The sequence below is a fragment of the Gavia stellata genome, unplaced genomic scaffold (genome assembly GCF_030936135.1).
Source record: "Gavia stellata isolate bGavSte3 unplaced genomic scaffold, bGavSte3.hap2 HAP2_SCAFFOLD_38, whole genome shotgun sequence".
Lineage (NCBI taxonomy): Eukaryota > Metazoa > Chordata > Aves > Gaviiformes > Gaviidae > Gavia > Gavia stellata.
The window spans coordinates 759,630-779,540 of record NW_026776490.1 but is presented as its reverse complement, the minus strand read 5'-3'; the positions used below and the strand labels follow the sequence as shown (position 1 = coordinate 779,540).

At 48.3% G+C, this 19,911-nt stretch overlaps 1 protein-coding gene across 1 annotated transcript in view; it reads right to left on the bottom strand.

The window, feature by feature from the left end:
- Positions 1 to 5,189, bottom strand: part of LOC132321022 (hydrocephalus-inducing protein homolog) — a 57,141-nt gene extending 51,952 nt beyond the window's left edge. Inside the window, exons 1-3 of the mRNA XM_059834629.1 lie at positions 5,070 to 5,189; positions 3,784 to 3,909; positions 1,762 to 1,881 (exon numbers count right to left, since the gene is read on the bottom strand). Coding sequence (XP_059690612.1) covers positions 1,762 to 1,881; positions 3,784 to 3,909; positions 5,070 to 5,189 — 366 coding nt within the window. The remainder of the gene's footprint in view (positions 1 to 1,761; positions 1,882 to 3,783; positions 3,910 to 5,069) is intronic.
- Positions 5,190 to 19,911: the final 14,722 nt, after the last annotated feature.

Sequence of the window (19,911 nt, the reverse complement as noted above, 5' to 3'; positions counted from 1 at the left end):
CCTGGGGCAGGGAGTTCCCAGAGACGATTTCACACTGCAGACAACCATTTTGGTCACCAAGTCCCTTGGCAGATGAGTTAAGACCTTCAGCAAAAGCCACCCAGAAGATGTGAGGGTGGTGAGGAGCAGACTGAAGACAGAAAAGCAACTCTACAACACACAGGTACAAGCAGGAAGTATATAGCAAAGCGCTTCTGTATTTGAATGATTACAGAGCCTCTCTCTGGAATACACTTTGCTGTCAGCTGGATTTTTATGGAGCAGACAGCACCAGGCTACCATGCAGTATAAGTCAGGATGATTCAGAGGAATCTGGGAAACTGGTGGGAAAACTGAGACAGAGCACCATGTTGCTTTTCTCTAGGACATTATCAAAAGCCAACAAAATTAAAATAGAATAACCTCTCTTGGGACTATCATCTCTAACTTTGTGTACTTAAATATGCCAAGGATTTTCCTTAGAGCCGATCTTACTTTCACACCAGCGCTGTCCAATGGTTGAGGTCTTACTACCTTCAAAACTAATTCATTTGGGAAAAAAATCAACAGTTCACACATTGCATCCTCTTTACAGGGCATACAAATCCCAAGGTGCAGCTGTACAAGTTTATGTTTTTTTACTGGGAATGGCAGAAATGTTGATGCAGATCTTCTTTTCCACTTGAGGAAGCAGGAATAGAGCAAATTAACTGTTTGCCTGTTGGCTGGTACTTGGCAAAGACAAACATTTTGAAGTGCCACATGGATAACGGAGCAGCTGAAGCCAAAAGACTTAGTGGGAATGAAGCAGAGCCATAGGGAAAGAGAAACTGAGGCACACTTTAATCAGGAAAGGACACCTACAGCAAAGAGTGCCCAGAATCACTGTGGACCACACAAATGGTATCCCTGGGGCATGGGCATCTACACTGCATCTTTCCAATATCCCCGAGCTGAACGCCAGACCAGGAATGGCGCAGTACTCTCCAGGAATAACTGAGGGACCACGCCTCCATCCTTCCTTGCCAAAGGGGCTTCTTTTCAACCGTGGCCCTGTCAAAACCTGTCATCTCCGAATATACTTTCACTTCTCTTGCTGTTCCTCCACCTGCCATATGCCCCGACAGCGTTTTTTGGCCACCTGTTTGTTTCCCCCAACAGGTAGATTTGGAGAGGGGGTTAATTCACCCGCTCTTGTGCACACTTCCACCTTCCCATCCTGCTGCACTCCTCTCATGGATATGTCTTACTCTTCAGTACAGAAGACTGTCTTTACACCTTTCTTTTTCTGACCCTTCTCTGCTGCCAGCACACTTACTGTTAAGTGTCAAGAGAAACCCTTGCCTGTACAAAGTTCTCTCCCAGAGCACCTTCTAACTCAGCTCCTTTCCTCGCTCCTCTCTTTTCCCACCAGCTTACTCTTGGCACATGCCTCACTCAAGCAAATGTTTCCCCTGCTGAAATTCAGAAGGTCTCAATTCTCCTCTTTACAGTGGAACAAAATTGCTGACGTTTTTCAACTTTTCCCTTCTCAACTTCCTTGGGAAATCTCAAAACGACTAGAAAAGCTCCTTTGGGCTAGATACCACCAACGCATGGCCAAAATCAGGGGGAGAAGCCCCAGCATGGGAAGATTTCCACCATCTTGCAAAATAAAGGTGGTGAGGCTTTTTATTCTGACATGCTGTGCTGCGGCAGATACCTTGCTATGCTGTATACCACGTGAACTACACTGCTCTCCTCTTCCAGCACAGCGTTAAAACTCCACGTCCCAGCACTTACCTTGTCGGTGTTCCTCAGAATCAGTGGCGCTTCATAGACCTCGCAGGGGACGTAGCTCTGAAACACCACCTCTGACGGAAAAGGCTGAAACAAGCTCTGTTCCAGGTCAACTGAGGAGAACTGGGGATGCAAGAGAGAGCAGTGAGAGGTTCAGCTGCTGGGAAAAAGATTCATGAATGAGATTCCTATATTGATCTCCAGTGAAGTACAGTCTCTTGGTGAGTACATCTGCCCAGCTCACACTAGGGAAACAGGAGCTCACCCACCTGTGTTCTGAGCTCAGCAAAAGTTTCTGGACCACGCTGAGTGGGCTCAAGCTAAGAAGCTCTTTTGGGAGGCATTTCTCCAGGCTTCCTTCTCCAAAATGCAAGGCAGTGCCTACCTTCAGCAGAGCCCTGTGCTAATGGGGTCGCACAGCTCCCGAGCACTTACTGAAAGAGCCATGAGCGCTCATGGAGCAAGCGAAACCCAAGAATTTATGGGAGACTCCGTGGGAAACCATTTTGGGATGATCTTTACTCTGAGACAGAGAGACCAAGTCCCACACATCCCCAGATATCATTTTTTGATATAGAGCCTAGAAATCAGTAAGAAGAGAACAGTACCAGAGGAGGTAAGGCCAACAAGAAAGTAACAGTAGTTAGGAAAAGACATGTGAGGTGAACATTGGATGGTGATAAAGTTTAGCTCTTTTCTCAGCATTACTGGGCAACTTGAGTAAGACTGGACTTGATATCTCCTTTTGCCATGAGCTTTAAAAGGGATGCTTTATTGTATTCTATTATTGCTCTTAATTAATACCACTGCAGAAGCATGGCTGAAAACATACACAAACAGCAAATGCTTACAGAGCAGAGACATTACTTTGAGGAAATTCCTCCCTGCTTTGTCTCCTCTCTTCCAGATGCACTGTGCCCCCTCGAAAGTCATGGGCAGGCCTCCATGTGTGGCTGTGGCACACTGCCAGTTAGTTGTGCACTCGTCTGACGCATTCCCAACCTCCCGTGCTGTCTAGGGCAATCCTTAACCAATTCGTTACAGGTCTCTGGCTGGCAATTTCCCACTCAACAGCCTACCTGAGTAATCTATCCATTTGGACTGCGTGTTGTACTGAGCAGTCCGGTAAGAAAAGCAGCTTGAAAGTAAAAATTCATCCAGATAAAGCATCTCCACGTCCCCTCTGCCCAGCGTGATTCCCCTGTATATCTGGCAGCCTGCAAATTCTAACACCCTGCAAGGGTCCCACACATTGTTCCAACCCAAAGCATTAATGCAATTGGTTTTGTTAAATCTTGAATAATTACCATAGGCCCTCAGCTTTCAAAGGCCAATGCTGCCACCGTTGAGGGAGTCCTATGACCCCAAGCATTTGCCAGCAACTGTACCGAAGCGAGATGTGGCTATTTCAGCAGGAGGATGGAAAATGGCAAGCTCGCACCCTGGTGTCCTGCCCCAGCCTTCCCCCAGTATCGGGCTTTAGCACTGGTAGCTAAATTCCAGCAAAACCCACCAAGTTCAGCAGAGGTTATTCGTATTGGCTACTAAGCATATCAGGACTTCAATGTCTCACCAGGGAAAAATGTTTTACTTTTCCCCCAGCAGAAGGAACTCCACCACCACCAGCAGTTCACAGAATCACTAAGGTTGGAAAAGACCTGTAAGATTATCAAGTCCAACCACCAACCCAACCCCACCATGCCCACTAAACCATGTCCCGCAGTGCCACGACCACACGTTCCTTGAACACCTCCAGAGATGGTGACTCCACCACCTCCCTGGGCAGTCTGTTCCAATGCTTCACTGCTCTCTCCGGAAAGACATTTTTCCTAACATCCAGTCTAAACCTCCCCTGGCACAACTTGAGGCCATTTCTTCTTCTCCTATCGCTAGTCACTCGGGAGTTTGAAAGGACAACAGGACCTAGTCACTGAGGTATTCAGATAAGCTGGAGGCAGGCCTGTCACAAGCACGCACCCTCTTCAAATGTCACGAACAGCACGGAAAAGGGCAGGAAAAGGCTACCTTTTGATGGGAGGTTTCACTCATGTCTAGAAGCTGGACAATCTGGGGCCGCCTCATCTCCCGAGTGCTGGCCAGCCTCCGCTCCGTGGTGAGAGACATCTCCTTCAGGAAGGCCGAGGGAGTCAGCTGAAATGCAAAACACCAGCAAGAGTTACACAAATGCCTTTGTTCAGAAAGGCTTTTCTTGGTCAAGTGCCACTGATGAATAATTTGTGATCACAGCCACTAGGATAGTCCTGGAAGTCCCCTAAGTTACCTGCTGAAATATTTAACATCAGTAAATTAATGATATAGAGCGGAATACACACGCTCTAACCAAGTGGCTCTGCCCCACCATTAGCTTCTCCTTCATGATTTGATGTGACATGTTTGGGGATTTCTGCTCTTCGGGCATTTGTTTTCTCTTTAGTTTTGCTGGATTGAGCCAGATTGAGCCTTTGAAGAGAGTGGGGAGGAGTTATCAGAAATCCCCAAACTCCATCCTTGCACAATGCTCACAACCAACACGTGTGTGGAGATGTTACTGGCTGGGTGAGTCAGAGGAAAGCAGAAAAGCAGCGTTGTGCCAAGACTGATGTGGAGAGGAATGGGTCCAAGTTTTAGTTATTTCTTCTTAATTAGCACTTGTTTTCTCTCTGTTCTGGCCTCACAGACCCCTCTGCAGAAGTACACGGAGATATCTCCTCGACAGAGCCTGAGCACTAGGTCATCTCCAGTCAAGTGAGCTCCAGTCAGCAAAGGGGACTTTTGTGGATGGGAAGGAGGAATCGCCCTGACTTCACTGCTGTTTGCAGGGCTGGGTCTGTGCTCCACACCGGACATGAGATACAATAACTGTTTTGCAACCTGTTCTGTCTGGGACCAGCCACATCTCTTAAGTCTTCAGGCAGAGCTCGAGCAGCCCACCACATGCCCGGCTGCCTGGAGGGCAGGTACGGTCAGAGCAGCACTGGCAAGTATGCCTACATGACAGAAGATATTACTGTTCACACAAAGAGGATGGAACGAAGCACACACTCACGCTTCAGCTATGCCAGTGCAATGCCCAGGACATTCATTTAACTTGGCATCCAGGCAAGACTCTGGACCTTCCCCGAAGCAGCACACACTCCATTCCCCACTGCACCAGGACAGCCACCTCCGGCAGAAGCCGGGCAGCAAAGTGATGGGGAGGTGGTGTCCAGCTTCACAGTGCTGCTAGACAACAGGAGGGGAAGGCGAAGGAGGGACACAGGGCGAGTTTCCAGCCCTAACACAGGTCCTGCCCGGCCACAGCAGGTACTTACAGTTACAGACTCCTCTGTCTCTCTGACTAGCTTTGGAAAACGAGGTGCTACCACTTTGCTCTGGAATCCATCAGCCATTTTGGAGGACCCCATGGACAGGTGGATCTTGCCAGTGGCCATCTCTCAGCTCACCTGGAAGGAGCAACAATGGAACTTTGAAACTCTAGAATCCCTTTCATGGCAGACCCAGAGGACACACCCACGTCTCCAGGCTGCGGCATCCTTCCGAAGTGGAAAACATAAGGCCTCCCCACCCTGTTCCCTGATTAGACCGTATTTAAGTGGCACAGTCAAGATTCATAGCAGTAAAACCCCAGAACAAACATTCCCTGAGCCAAAACAGCCTTTTGCTGTGGGTGCAGTCCCACGAGCCACAAACACACACCAGGGCCTGCTGGCACTTCTCACCTTCCCCCGCTTCCATTACTTTTGGAATCCCATTTACTGGAATTATTAACCCAATCTCTAGTAGTATCCAAACTCTCCTTTATTCCTCTTCACAAGTTTTCCGGTGGGAACAGAAGGAAGGTAAATGTCACTTAGCTGCTTCATGTTGCCAGGGCAGCTGACATGATGTGACTGTGTGCCTGACCCTACTAAGTGCTCAGAGTACTATGAACAACCTTAAACCCAGGGATCGCTGCTGCCCCCAGCATTAATAAAATCAGACCACTTGCCAACTTTGCAAACCCAATGTCCACCCTTTGTGCAAGGAGCCTGGTGATGCTTCCAACTAATGGAGCACAGAGTCAATACTCTGATTAAGAACTATAGTTTCTCAAGGCTAATTTGGTTGGTTTAAGTTACAAAAATTATCCAGCAAATACGACTCCTTCCAGGCATGAAATTACCACAGTGCCCAAGAGCATTTCTCCATGGAGAACGAGGGCCCTCATTTTCACTTATTAACACCCAAACTTAAGGCTCCCTACAGGCATTAGAGGCTGTAACAGCAGAAATAAAAGCATGAAACCATTAAAGGAACATGAGCAGTTAGCTCAAATATAAATGCAAATCTGTGACAGCTGGGCCACTGAAGACTTTATCCTAATGGCAGTTCTTCTCCAGCATCCTTATCCTACAAGTAGCATGGGTTAACAGGTGCCAGGACACAACAGCTAAGACCACCTAGAAAAGCAATGAAGAAATATGCCCAGGGCTGGGGTAGAAATTCCTGACATGTCTCAGGAAACCAAGATGTATCAGAGCAGGGCGCCAAGCTGAACATCCCCAAGGACATCCAAGCTTCAGCCTCCTCCCCAAGGCTCCCTTTACCCTAGTATCTACAGCTAAGCTACAAGTCTCTACCATCCCTGCAAGTTGCACAACAATTTTAGAACCCATTAAAAAACCTTCTACCTCCTCAGACTTGCTCGTAGACCAGGTATATAATTAAATCCTACTGAGTATCACACAGCTGCTGCATCCCTGCTGTTGGCCCTCCTGACAACAAAACTGCCTCCTTCCTGCCCGCTGGCCACACACTCCCTTAGGACAGGGAATTCACACTTCTCCTGGAGGATTCACTTTGCGCAGCGCCCACTCTTGCTTCCTGAATCACCATGGGCTACTTGGTGGCTGTGGACAGCCTGGAGGGACAGGAGCTGGCCAGGGAGCCATTGGTGTGACCGTGCTCCCACCGGCGCAGCAATAACTGATACAGTGCTGGCGGCTTCCGAGAACCCAGTGGAACCCCCAAGGCAACTGACAGGACTTGGGAATTGGGCTGCCCGCCGTCCCCTCTCCTCAACTGTTACAGCCTTGCCAGGCAGAGCAGGAGGAGTTTACCAGGACCTCAAGGAAGCAGAGAGTTCAGAGCTTGACATTAGCTAAAGTCTGCTCGTTTCTCTGCTGCTCAGCTCCCCCTGCTCTAACGTGGCGAGATACTGCACTGGGCAGTTTTCAGGGTGCTGTGCGAAGCTTCTCAAAACAGCAGCATCTCATCCTGCAAGCAGCATGATAGGAAAGGTCCACTAACCCACTAAAGACTGGAGGTTTACCACCTTAACCAGTTCCACACCAAGGGAACAGATGCATATTCAAGCACTTGCGGCTTTGGGATTTCTTCAGCTCTAGGCTGGAGTGGAAACTATGCTTTCTGCCTTGAACTTTCTCAGTGGCATAACTGGTCCACTTGGTCTCGTCTCTGGTGGTTTACAATGCCACTGAAATGCCTTGACAAACAGAAACTGCTGGCCACAAAGTACCTTCAGGGAGCTGCATGGTAGAAGTGACACGAAACCCGTACAAGGCTTGCAAGCACCTCAGCACCCCAATGCCAAACCCGATGCTGGTACCTCGACCTGCTCTCATCAGCCCCAACAACCCTGCTCCCACGCTTGGCTGTGCTCCCGCTATCAAACTCACTGTCTGTTTTTCCAGCCCAAACCTTCCTGCCCTCCCGGATAGACAGAGGGGGACAAAGCCATTCCTTGGTGCTGCTTGTCAGCGCAGACAAGGTCACTGCCACACTCCTAGCACTGCTGCCTGGAGAAATCAAGCAAGAAAAAGCCTGACCTGCAAGCTAGCCGCTAGGATGCTTGAGAGCTAAAGAAAAGCCTCGGCTGGGGGGCTCTGCCCCCTGGATCACAAAGTCCTTTAGCTAACGACTAGTTAACATGCAGTGCATAAGCAGTCTGCAGAGGAAAAAAATAGCAGAGACCAGGATCATCTTCAAAGTGAAGGAAAAAGACTAGTTTCATGATGTGAGCTCACACCTACCACAGACTCCCTGCTTCAGGCTAGGCAGAAAAGAAGGGTCTGCACAGGACCGCTCTGCTCCCAGCTATTTTTGGCCATGACCTACATTAGGGGTACAAAGAAGCACCTTCACCTCGTCTCTCTAGAGCAGCAATATTAATCTCTGAACACCACCTGGCTCATGATAGGGGCTAGGGTCATAAGGCCAAAGTATCGGTAGGCACAAGGTAGGGCTTCACACAAGCTCAGTCGTGCCAGGACCTGGAAAATTCAGAAGGCTCAGCAGCACAAATACAGGCACAGCGGGGCCCTTCAGGGCCCGTGAGCTTGGCAAAAGCTGCACTCAGGAAAAAGTTAAGGTGAGCACTTTGCTATGGCCCTTAAGCATCCAGATCCCTTTGTGCATGTGTCCAACAGCTTCCCTCATCACAATAAAACTAAACTGCTCTCTGATGACGCTGTGCTGAAAAAGACAGGAAATTAAGAATAAATAGCCAATTTCTTGATGGACGTTAAGAAAAAAAACGGGAAGTTTCACCTAAACGCACAGCTTCATGTCTATACAGATCCTGTGGCTGGCACTACGCCACGTGCCAGTGCTCTTACTTCAAGGGACCCCACATCACTTGTGCTGAAGCAGCTGTACCAACCTCTGAGCTGGTCCGATACCAACCCATCGCCCTCCAAACTTAAAGGCTGGGGATACTCTGCAGATACTCTGCACTACAACACACCATACCCAGCTTTTCTTGTAGCAGCAGAGACTAGTGGGTCAGTCTTGCTTCCGTATACACAATAAATCCTCTTTCTTCTTCCTTCTGCAAAGATAAACCATCTCTCTCTGGACTAATTGGTTAATTTGCCTTCCTATTACACTTTGCTGGAAGAGTCAGACAGGAGATCTGTTCAGAGTGAGAATCAGGATGCTATGGAACAATTTTGTTCAGCTAAATCTTCTTGCCCTGTTCAGGCTTAAGTAGCAAGATCACATTTCGGGACTAGAAATCCCCTGCTTAGCTATCATTACCATAGAAACAGCATCTCAAGGAAGCCAGGAAAGGAGAAGCACAATTTCCAGGACTAAGGTCTTGTCCCTCCAGCCCACTGCTAAGTGGCTGAGTGCTTTCTAAATCAAGTCTTGCTACCCAGGAAGCCTCACCCGTCACCTCTGTAGTCCACTCCCTCTGTATTTTATCACTGCGGTACTGTCATCCTGCAATTTATTACAAAAGCTCTACCACAGCCGAGATAGTTAATAGGAGCCTAGTGTTATACCTTCCTGTTCTTTCTTTTAATAAACTTCAACTCTCAGCTGACAGTGAGGTGGACCAAGCTCCCCTCCAAGGGTCTGCTGGAGATTCCACAGCTCCACATGCTATAACTTACAACTGTGGCTCCTGCCTTAAGTATTCACTTCCATGCAGCCAGCAACTTTGGAGTGGAAAAGCAGAAACCAAAGGACTACGAATGGGTCCTCAGGTCAGGAGCAAGCGGCCATAGGCAGGGTCAGAGCTGATGATGTTCACATCCTGACCAGCTGCCTTCACCAGCCAGGACCCTGAGAGGTCAGGCATCAGCCGAGTTCTCTGACAAGCTCCTGTGAACCTCAAGCCAAGCCAAGCTCTTTTAATCTCAATTTTCAAAACCTTCCGAGTGAAATATTTATGCGTATTCATGCCCAGATCTCAAAGGAGTTTCAAGCTCTGGAAAAACATCAACATTAATTGAATTCAAAGATGCTAAACTGCAGACAGGTAAGCGGAGGCAGGAGTACCACTTGGCAACCTCACCTTGGCTGGCTCCAGCCTCATACCCAATTATCCAGCACATGTTACTGGCTGCCAGAACAGCAAATATTCCCTATTGACTGGATTACTACTGTAACACTACAGCACTGGCTGTAACCCCGAGGTGCTACAGAGCAGACTTTGGCTTCACCGAGTTATTTCCCACCCTTCGGTCAGGGGGCAAGGCTGCACAACCTGTTAGGAGCAAGCTGCACCCTCCTGGAGTAGTCTAGCCTTTGGATTTTCCCTCGACGTAGGCAGGAATTGCTTCTCAGGAAATCACCTATGGATTTAGAAGGCAAGGAAAGGATGGTTAGGGTGAGTTGCCTGTGCAGTCGCTTCGAGCTAGGCCATTTGTTGCGTTTTGCATCACAAGCCTTCACGGTATCTTATAGACAGAGCGAGAATAAATCGTCTCGTCCCTCATTTACAGACTGGGCCACACAAAGATTTAAGGCCAAAACATCCGAAAGCCCACGTGCGAGACGAGGGGGGCAAGACCAGCAGCGGCGAGGCAGGCAGCCTCCATCCCCCTCCACATTTAACCCACAGCCCGGGTGCAGTCACATCGGCATCCCATGGGGAAAAAAGGAAGACGTTTGGGAATTTTCTCCTTCAGGGAGCAAAGCTCGCTCCCCGTCCAGCTCTGGGGGGAAGAAGGGGCCCCAACTCCCCGTCCCTACACAGAGGAAGTGCTGCAGCCTCCGGGGGCACCTCACCCAGCACCAGAGCCCCACTCTGCTCCACAGGCAACCTCACCCCTAAAGCCTCCCCAAAAAAGCACCCTGGGCGCGCCGGCACCGCCCTCCCGCTTTCCTCCGGGGAGGGGACACAGCCACCACCACCCCAACACGGGGGGGTCACCAGCGTCCCCCACCTCTCCCCCCCGCGGGGCACACGGGGCACACTCACACCCCCGGTCCCCGCTGCCAGACGGGCTGTTGCCCTCCTTCCCGAGGCAACCGGGACTCCGGGCGGGCCCAACACCACCATGGCAACGGCCAACGGCCGGACGCCGGCAGGGGAGGGAGGCGCCGCCTTCGGGACAGGAGGGCGGACACGGAGGCGGAGGGGCCCGGGGCGCTCAGCGCCGGTCGGTCCCGCTGAGAAGCCGTGGCCGCCTGCGGTCCCCCTGCGACTGCCGGCTGGCTGGAGGGGACAGCCAGAGAGCACGGAGAGAGCCCAGGCCTGCCAAAGGCTTCACGAGCTCACACGGCTTCGGCAGGGAGCCTCTGCCCCAGCACCACAGAGACCAGCTGCGCTTCCCTCATCTCTGGGGGCACGGGCACTGCAGAGGCCCGGCTAGCAGGGCCTTATCCCAGAGCAGGGACAGCCGCGCAGGGACAGCCTGCAATGGCCACGGCAAGCATGTGCGGGAATTGCCTCCAACACACCCTCCTCCCAGCTTCAGCACGGCCACATCCCTGTGTGGGTCACCCTGAAACAGAGCAGCGATTGGAGACACTCATGGAAGAGTCCAAAGGGTTTCTCTGTGGAAATTCTAAATGACAGCCCTGAAGAGGTCACCACTTGGGAAGACCACACCAAGACACTCTGCAGGAGCTAATTTCAGCCACCCAGGCTACAGAAGCGCAGCACCCAGAGGGCCCCAGCTCTATCCCTGGGCTCAGCCAGGCTCTTCAGCCTCCCTGCAGCACCCATCACTACAGGGAGAGCCTGGGTAACCCTTGCAAAACCTGCTCCCAGCCCCGAGGGAGGTCAACTCCCTTTGCCAGGGCCTTAAACACCCAGACGAAATCCTGGCAGGCAGCACAGAATAGCTGATGCAGCCCCATGAAAGGGGAGCCACGGAGACCCTGGTGAGCAAGCTGAAGGGGACCGCTGCTCTCTGCAAAAAGCAGCTTTCTTGGATTCTCTCGGCTTTTGCACACAAAGCCCTCAGTGCACTCCGGCGTTTTGCAAAACACACACGTTCTGCCAAAGCTGCTTCATTTCTGATGGCACAGAAGGTGAACACTGCAGATTATTACTTTTTCGAGCTAACGGGGACTTTGAGGGGTAGGAATACACTGCATTCCCAGAGAGCACAGTGGGGAGGTGTCGCTGCAGGTGTACGCTACCAGCCAGAGTGCTGGCAGCTGAGCAGGGGGAGGCCACAGCCAGCTTGTCCAGTAGCTTCTTCACCATAACCATGGCTCTTGATGGATACAGACACCAGGCAGCCCTGCCAAGCTGCCATTTTTAAACAGCAACAGACCTGAAATTAAAATCAACATGGGTGTACGTACTTTGCAAACCTACACACACGGTTCAGGATGCCCTGCAGGATGTAGAAGACTGCAGCCACCGCTTTCTGACCCAGTCCTGGGCTTCACCATGCTTGCAGGTGGAAAGTCGTAAGACAGACCATCCCTCTCACAGAGCTTGCTGCCAGATGCACAGGTGTAGCTGAGACAGGGAAGACCACGTCTCTTCCAGGCTTCTTCCTCAGGACAGGGCTTATCAGTTCCAAGAACACTTGCAAGCTAGCCACAAAATGAAGCATCAGCCATATTCCCCAGGGGAGACCCACGCTTTCAAAAAGAGAGCCCAGAAGCTGAAATTCACACCACCACGGTAGCTCAGGACCATGAACTCAGAGGAGCTACAGGGTTTACATCGCTGCTCCTTCTCCATTCCTGGGGCTGTCCATACAAACCCACAGGGACCAACAAGCCCCTCTTCCCTTGCCAACACCCTCTCTTCCCCAGGAGTTCGCCTCTGTTTTCCTTCACAATATCCAACTCTCACCATTAGGTTCAGCTTGGAGCCACCATTCCCGATTCACACGTGGCTCTCAGTTGGCTGCCTGTGTTTCTGGCTCAAAGGACACGTTTCAAGCAGCACAGACTGCAGCTAGTCCCAAGGAAACAGAGAGGGGAGGATCACACTTGCACACAGCCCAGCGCAGAAGCAAGCCACCCACCTCAGCACTTCAGACAAGCCACCCTTCTCCACCCTAGCAGGGTCTGACCAAAGCAGGCTCTTGGCCCTGGTCTCCTTAGAGGCACAGGTAACAGTTAAGCCATGCAGGGAGCTGCTCTACAGGGCTCCAAATCCTTCCCCCCATCCCCTGAGAAGCGTTGTTTACATAGCTCTTACCCTCCTGCAGAAACAAATGAGCATACAGCCAAGGGCAACAGGCAGCCATGTTGCATTAGTAACCTCTCCTTTGCTGCAGTGCTAGAGGGACACAGAGCACTATCAGCCAGCATCCCCAAAAGCCCTGCTGCAGGCTCTGAGATGAGACCTGACAGCACAGGCACTGTCTAGCTTCTGAACACCAACACCAGAGCCCCTGGGTGGGGGTTGAAACAGGCACATCAGAAACATAGCTTTCCTGTCACCAGTGCTGCACTCACCAGGCCAAACCCACAGAATAACTGGACACATCTGGTGTCTTGCAGAGGACAGAGCCACAGCAAAGGCAACGACCAGAGCTGCAATGAGGATCCAGGGAGAGCAGGGAAGTGCTGGCGCAGACAGCTTACACCACCACAGGGATGCAGATGGGAGCATCCACTACCCCCACTTCAACCCATAAAGGAAAAACTCCAGCACTCGGTTAAAGAAAGGAATACGACTACAACACTCATTCATTTTAGATGCTATCAAAACTTTTCCTCCTGAATAACTGCAGTGAGATCACTTACCTAACCGCAACCTCATGAAGTGCCAATCATGAAGTCCCAAACAGGCAGCCCATAATCCTCTTTGTCCAAGCAGCGTTCATACTTGTTTTCTTCTGAAAAAAGAAGGACAATAAAGTTGGCCCCTTTCAGCCATGTTTCCCCCTGACTTCCTCTGAGCAATGCAATCCCCCATTGCAGGAGAGAACATTGATCCTTCTGCTAGCACAGACCTCAAGGCACAGCCCTGGGTTTCCTTTCTCCCTTTTTATTCCCATGCTGGGAATCTGTTTTGTTTCCTCACTTTTTGCTTAGTTTACATCTCACTTCCAAACCCTGAACTGTTTCTCTACTCCTGCTCTGAATCAAGACAAGATTTCAAATGCCTACATTTTGGAGACCCTGACATTAGCAGTACAGCCATGAAACCCAAAAAGAGTAAATGGTTTTTTCCCCACTGCTTTTTAAAACAAAGTCCTTGGCCCCAACAAGTGTAATGCTTCCTAGGTTTTCCTTTTCCTTAATACTATGAAACCATTTAATCCAGCCAGCTCTCTTTCTGTAAATGCAGAAGAAAATTGACAAGCCTCAAGAAGGTAATCCCATTTCAAGGGGAATGTCTGACATAGAGGTTAGCAGGGCAGTAACTGAGGCTGGGATTGCCTGGAGACAATGCACAAGAAGATGGGCAGGCTCTGGATGAAGTTCAGGCAGCAAGGTACTGGCCACAGTGTTACAGAACATCTCAAAACACAAGGTCACAAACAAGTGGAAAAGAAGGGAAAGAATGGAAAGAAGATACTTCATAACAAATGCACCTGGCACTTAGACATATTAAAGATAAAAACTGTCTCCACTAACTCTCCACTAACTAGCAATAATGATTAATGCAAGGACGAATCTTAGAAAAATAGAATGGACTGCCAAAATAGTGCCCTAAAGTTAACCTGCCTCATTATAATCTCATTGTAATGTGAAAACCACACCTCCTAGCTAGAAAACACCCCCAACCCAAATAAGCCCCCTACTCTCAGCATGCGTATTGAATTAAAAGAGAACTGTATCTTTAAGATGAAGTAAGAAAGGTACTAACCAATAGTTAATTTAGGGGTAGCACCAGTAGGCGTAACTAACTTTGTTAACTGTTTTAAATACCTGTCATGATTTTAACCCGGTGTGCATGTTAGGCACTGCAATAAACCAATGTCGGCTTTCTAAACTATCATTTGGTTTGGAGAGTTTTCTTCGCTACGATTTTCCAGCACGCACCGGAGTATTTTCGGGGAGGCCCTCCGATTCCCTGGTCGGGTGAGTTTCTGCGACAGCTCTCTGGGAGACTAACGACATCATTGGTATTGGCATTAGTATTGGGATTGGTATTGATATTGGATTGGTATTGATATTGGTTGCCTGCAAGGAAGTCATATCTGAATTAAGTACGCGTTGTTGAGCTATTGGTATTGGCAGTGCGTGACTGTGTAATCCGTACACTACTACGGGGACGCCCGGAGTCTGGATTTTGGTTTGGCTTGGGCACACGTACGTGGTAATTTTATACAGTGGGAGATGGACAGTCTACTGAAGGGGGAATTCTTAAGCGCTCTCCTCTAGGGTGTATACTAAACCACTGGAGCAAGTTGGGGGGTGATCCCTTGCTCGGAAAAAGCTGGCAGAATATTGCACTCATTGGTGGCCCTTGTATACTCTGGATGATCAGGAGAAATGGCCTAAGAATGGAAGTATAAGCTACAATACTGTGTTGCAATTAATGCTGTTCTGTAGATGCGAAGGAAAATGGCATGAGATACCATATGTGAATTTGTTCTTTGCGTTGCGGGATAATTATGATATACGTAGGGAGCGTGGCTTGATGGAAGGTGAAAGTGCTGTATTGGCGCTAGAGGCAGAAAATAAGAAAACACCTAAGCGTTGTTGTTCAGCATGTAGCATCGGCAGGCGATGCAAGAAATATAAAGAGAAATGGGAAGAAGAGCAACAGGAGGAGGAATTTGAGATAAGGATAGCAATTGGGAGAGGTAATGGGCAAAGCATGGACTGGACAATGTTAGAGAGTGGGATGAATGTGGATTTCTGTTGTTGTAATTGTGGGTTTGATTTTGGCGTGGGGAATTCTTTTTGTTGCTGCGAGTGAAGTTTGTAAAGATTGCGTGATGAATGTGGATTTCAATGATAATTCTTAAATACGTGATAACAGATTTAAGAAGGGGAGAAGATTTCCCTGTAAAGCACAAAGGGCCGGAATATCCTTGGAGAAAGATCCGTGTGCTTTCTGTAAGCAGAAAGGACACTGGAAAAGGGAGCGTCCACAGTTAAGAGGACAAGGCCTGAAGGAAATGCCAAGTCAGGCTGTTAACATGATGACATTAGAGTCAGACTGAGGGAGACCGGGGGAAGATTCAGAAACCCTCCCCAACAGAACCCCTGGTTATAGTAAAGTTGAGGAATGAAAAAGTAAAATTTTTAGTAGATATGGGGGCCACTTACTCAGTATTGAATACAGGCAAGGCTAATTTGAGTAACCAAAGCACATCAATTATTGGTGCCACAGGGCGGAAAGAAAATAGGCCATTTTTCCGGCCTTTGAAGTTTGGAATTGGCAAAAGGGTGTTAACCCATCAATTTCTTTATATTCCTAATTGCCCTGTGCCGCTATTAGGACGAGACATATTAACTAAATTGAATGCACAAATTACTTTTTCAAAAGGAAAAATCCAAATCCATATTCCTGAAAATAAAGCTTTGGACCCTCAACTTTTTATGTTACAGAAGGAAGCCGAGTTACAGGAAATACCAGAAGAAGTTGAAAATGCTGTAACCCCTCTAGTATGGCCTTCAGGAACACCAGGACGATCCCGAGCGGCAGAACCAGTAATCGTTCAGTTGAAACCAGGCGCCAGACCGGTAAGACAAAAACAGTATCCAATTAAATTAGAAGCAAGAAAAGGCTTAGAACCATTAATAGAACAATTTGTAAATTTTGGATTACTAACAGAATGTCAGTCAGAATACAACACCCCTTCCGTTAGCATCTGAGAGTCAGGAACCGTTCGCTTTTGAGTAGGAAAGCCCTAAGACTGGTAGAAAAACTCACTTGTGCTGGACAGTATTACCACAAGGATTTAAGAATAGTCCTACGATCCTTGGAAATCAATTAGCCAAAGAATTAGGAGACTGGCAAAAGATGCATAAAAAGATCACCTTACTGCAAGATGGAGATGACACACTGCTAGCAGCAAGTAACAAGGAAGATTCCATACAAATTACCATAGATCTCCTAAACTTTTTAGGGTTGGCAGGGTACAAAGTATCCCGGAAAAAGGCACAGAACTCCCAACAGGAGGTAATATATTTGGGGTACACAATTTCCCTGGGCCAGCGTAGTCTTGGAATTGAAAGAAAAGAGGCTGTTTGCCAGATCCCCAAACCTACATCGAAACAAGAGCTCAGAGCATTTCCCGGAATGGACGCATGGTGTCGCCTGTGGATAATAAATTTTGGACTCACTCCCAAACCCCTATAGGAAGCTGTACGAGGAGAGGAAATCTCCTTGTCTGGACTCAGGAGTGCAGAGAAGCATTCACAAAATTGAAACAGGCCTTAATGAATGCTCCAGCCCTAGGCCTTCCGAATTTGGAAAAACCATTTGAATTATCTGTGCATGAAAGACTGCATATTGCCTCAGGGGTATTGGCCCAGAAGCTGGGATCATGGAGAAGATCCGTGGGAGATTTTTCAAAACAACTAGACAATGTTAGCAAAGGATGGCCAGCATGTCTCCGAGCAGTGGCGGCTACAGTATTACTGATCCAAGAGGCCTGAAAATTGACGCTCGGGCAAAAATTAACTGTATTGGTACCCCATGCAGTTACAGCAGTGCTGGAACAAAAAGGAGGACACTGGTTGTCACCAAGCTGGATGCTGAAATATCAAGCCATTCTTCTGGAACAAGACGATGTGGAACTGAAAGTAACCACGATCCTGAATCCAGCGACCTTCCTAACTACTGATGCTGGTGGAGAAGAATTAGCACACGACTGTCTGCAAACGGTAGAACAGACGTAGTCCAGCAGACCAGACCTGAAAGACCTACCAATAGAAAATGCGGACTGGGACCCGTTCGTAGATGGTAGCAGCTTTATGCGGAATGGAACACGAAAATCAGGTTATGCAGTAATAAGTGGTAAGGAAGTCATTGAGGCCAAAGCTCTGCCATCTAACACTCCAGCCCAGAAAGCAGAACTCATAGCCTTACTGAGAGCATTAGAACTGTCAAAAGGTAAAACTGTTAATATATGGACAGATTCAAAATTTGCCTTCGGAGTGGTGCATGCTCACGGAGCCATTTGGAAAGAAAGGGGACTTCTAACATCGCAGGGATCCCCAGTCAAATACAGGCCAAGGAGCCAACAACTATTACAAGCAATTCATCTACCCCGATTAGTGGCAATTATGCATTGCAAGGCACATCAAACTGGAAATAGCCCAACGCATGTAGGGGACCGCAAGGCAGACAGAGCTGCGAGAGAAGCAGCTGAAGGTCAAATATTGCTAGTTTGGCCAGAAAAGGTTCAGAGGTTGGGACCTAAGAGTCCGCAATATACACCAGAAGACAATCAATTGGCTAACCTACTGAAAGCAAACAAAAATCAAGAAGGATGGTGGGTGAACCCTTCGCACCAAGTAATAGTTACACAAGAAATCGTGCGTGAAATACCCAATAGACAACACCAAGAAACTCACTGGGGAATAGAAACCATGGTGGAAGCACTAAAACCACAAGTGCTAAGTGTTCGAATGACTGGAATAATTAAGAGCATAGTGAAGAAATGTGAGTTATGCCTGAAGAATAATCCTCACCTACCCTGAAGACCTTTACCAAGAGTGACAAAGAAAGGAAACAGTCCAGGAGACTATTGGCAAATAGGTTTTTCCAAATTACCGCGGCAAAATGGGTACCGGTATCTTTTAGTAATGTTAGACACTTTCTCAGGTTGGCCAGAAGCTTTCCCTTGTTGCACCAACAAGGCAAAAGAAGTAGCAAAAGTGCTACTGAAGGAAAGAATACCAAGATTTCGGGTACCCATAGGACTATCTTCAGATAGGGGCCCACACTTCATAGCAGAAGCTGTTCAAAGTTTGACTAAAGCATTAGGGGTAAAACGGGCTCTCCATACCCCATGGAGACCTCAGGCAAGTGGAAAAGTAGAAAGAATGAATCAAAACCTAAAAAGACAGAGAAGTAATATTTGCCAGGAGGCTCAGATGAAATGGCTGGATGCTTTCCCCTTAGCTTTGCTACGGATACGCATCCAGCCTAGAACCAAAGAAAAGGTTAGTCCTTTTGAGATCACATACGGTAAACCTTATCAGATGACTGAAACAGGAGTTAATCCTGAAATTGCAGGAAGACATTACCTAAAAGAATATGTTATCTCTCTGGGAAAGGTTCTGTCCTCTCTCCACAGGTGCATCACTGTGAGCACGCCACTATCTTTGGACGTGCCTGTGCATCACTACCAACCAGGGGACGGGGTGTATCTGAGGACATGGTCAGATGAGCCGTTGAAAGAGAAGTGGAAAGGACCTCTTCAAGTTTTACTCACCACCCATACTGCTGTCAAGCTTGAGGGAGTCGCTCCGTGGACACAGCACAGCAGGATCAAGCCAGTCGCGTCACCACAGTAGTCTGTCAAACAAGAGAGACCTTTACGTTTACAATTAACGCAGGAATCATGAAGTTCTGGATTATATCTCTTGCAACGATGTCAGGAAGTGCGGGAGTCAATACAGATGGAGAGGTCAATACAGATTTGGATGAAAACCTAACGCTAACTTTGATACAAGGGTTTGGTAAAATGCATAATCTTACCAGTGTTACAGCATGCATCCCAATCCCTCACTTGGCCAGTCAGCCCATCCCATGGGGCACTATACCGGTAAATTTATCTTTACTAGAGGAATATGACAACATCACAGGAGCCTTTAAGCAGGCCAGTGTCTCTTATTATTTAGACAAAGACAAGAAATGTAGACAGAGAGGAAGCGATGTGTTACAAGATGCTACTTTTTGGAGATCAGGGGACAACAGAACAGTATTTGGGAGAGGCTCGGAAAAACAACGTCCCAAGGGATCACACCCCTTAGATGGCCATTTTCTGCAAATAGCATTGGCAGCCTCTGGCGGACAGGCCGCAGGATTACTGAAACTCTGTGCCACTAATAATACAGTACCTAACGTAACCTCCGCTCCAGAATGTACTAACCTTAGAACAGAACTCAAAAATTTGGACTAGACCTTTGGAAGGACATTGGAAACATAAAGGGAATGTGGACTGGTGCTTTAATTGGGGAACGAAGGCTACTTATGTTAGCCGAACCAATTGGATGTGCCCCAATGTTCTAAATTATAGTGAAATATCAATCCTAAATTCTACCTTGACAATGATAGAACGTTGTAAAAAACAAAATTTTTCAACTAATGATTGTAAACAAGACGTTCCAACCCCAGGCTACACGACCTGGGTCACATCAGATGGCTATTGGACTACCTGACTACGACTTAGTACAATAACTAGACAAGTAATTTTAGGATTACTGACCTTATGTCCTATATGGAAAAAGAATCCAATCAAAGCTCAATATTGGGGACGAATTAAAAGAGATACCGAGACAGAAAAGGACCCCGATACTTGGACGGAGCCTTCT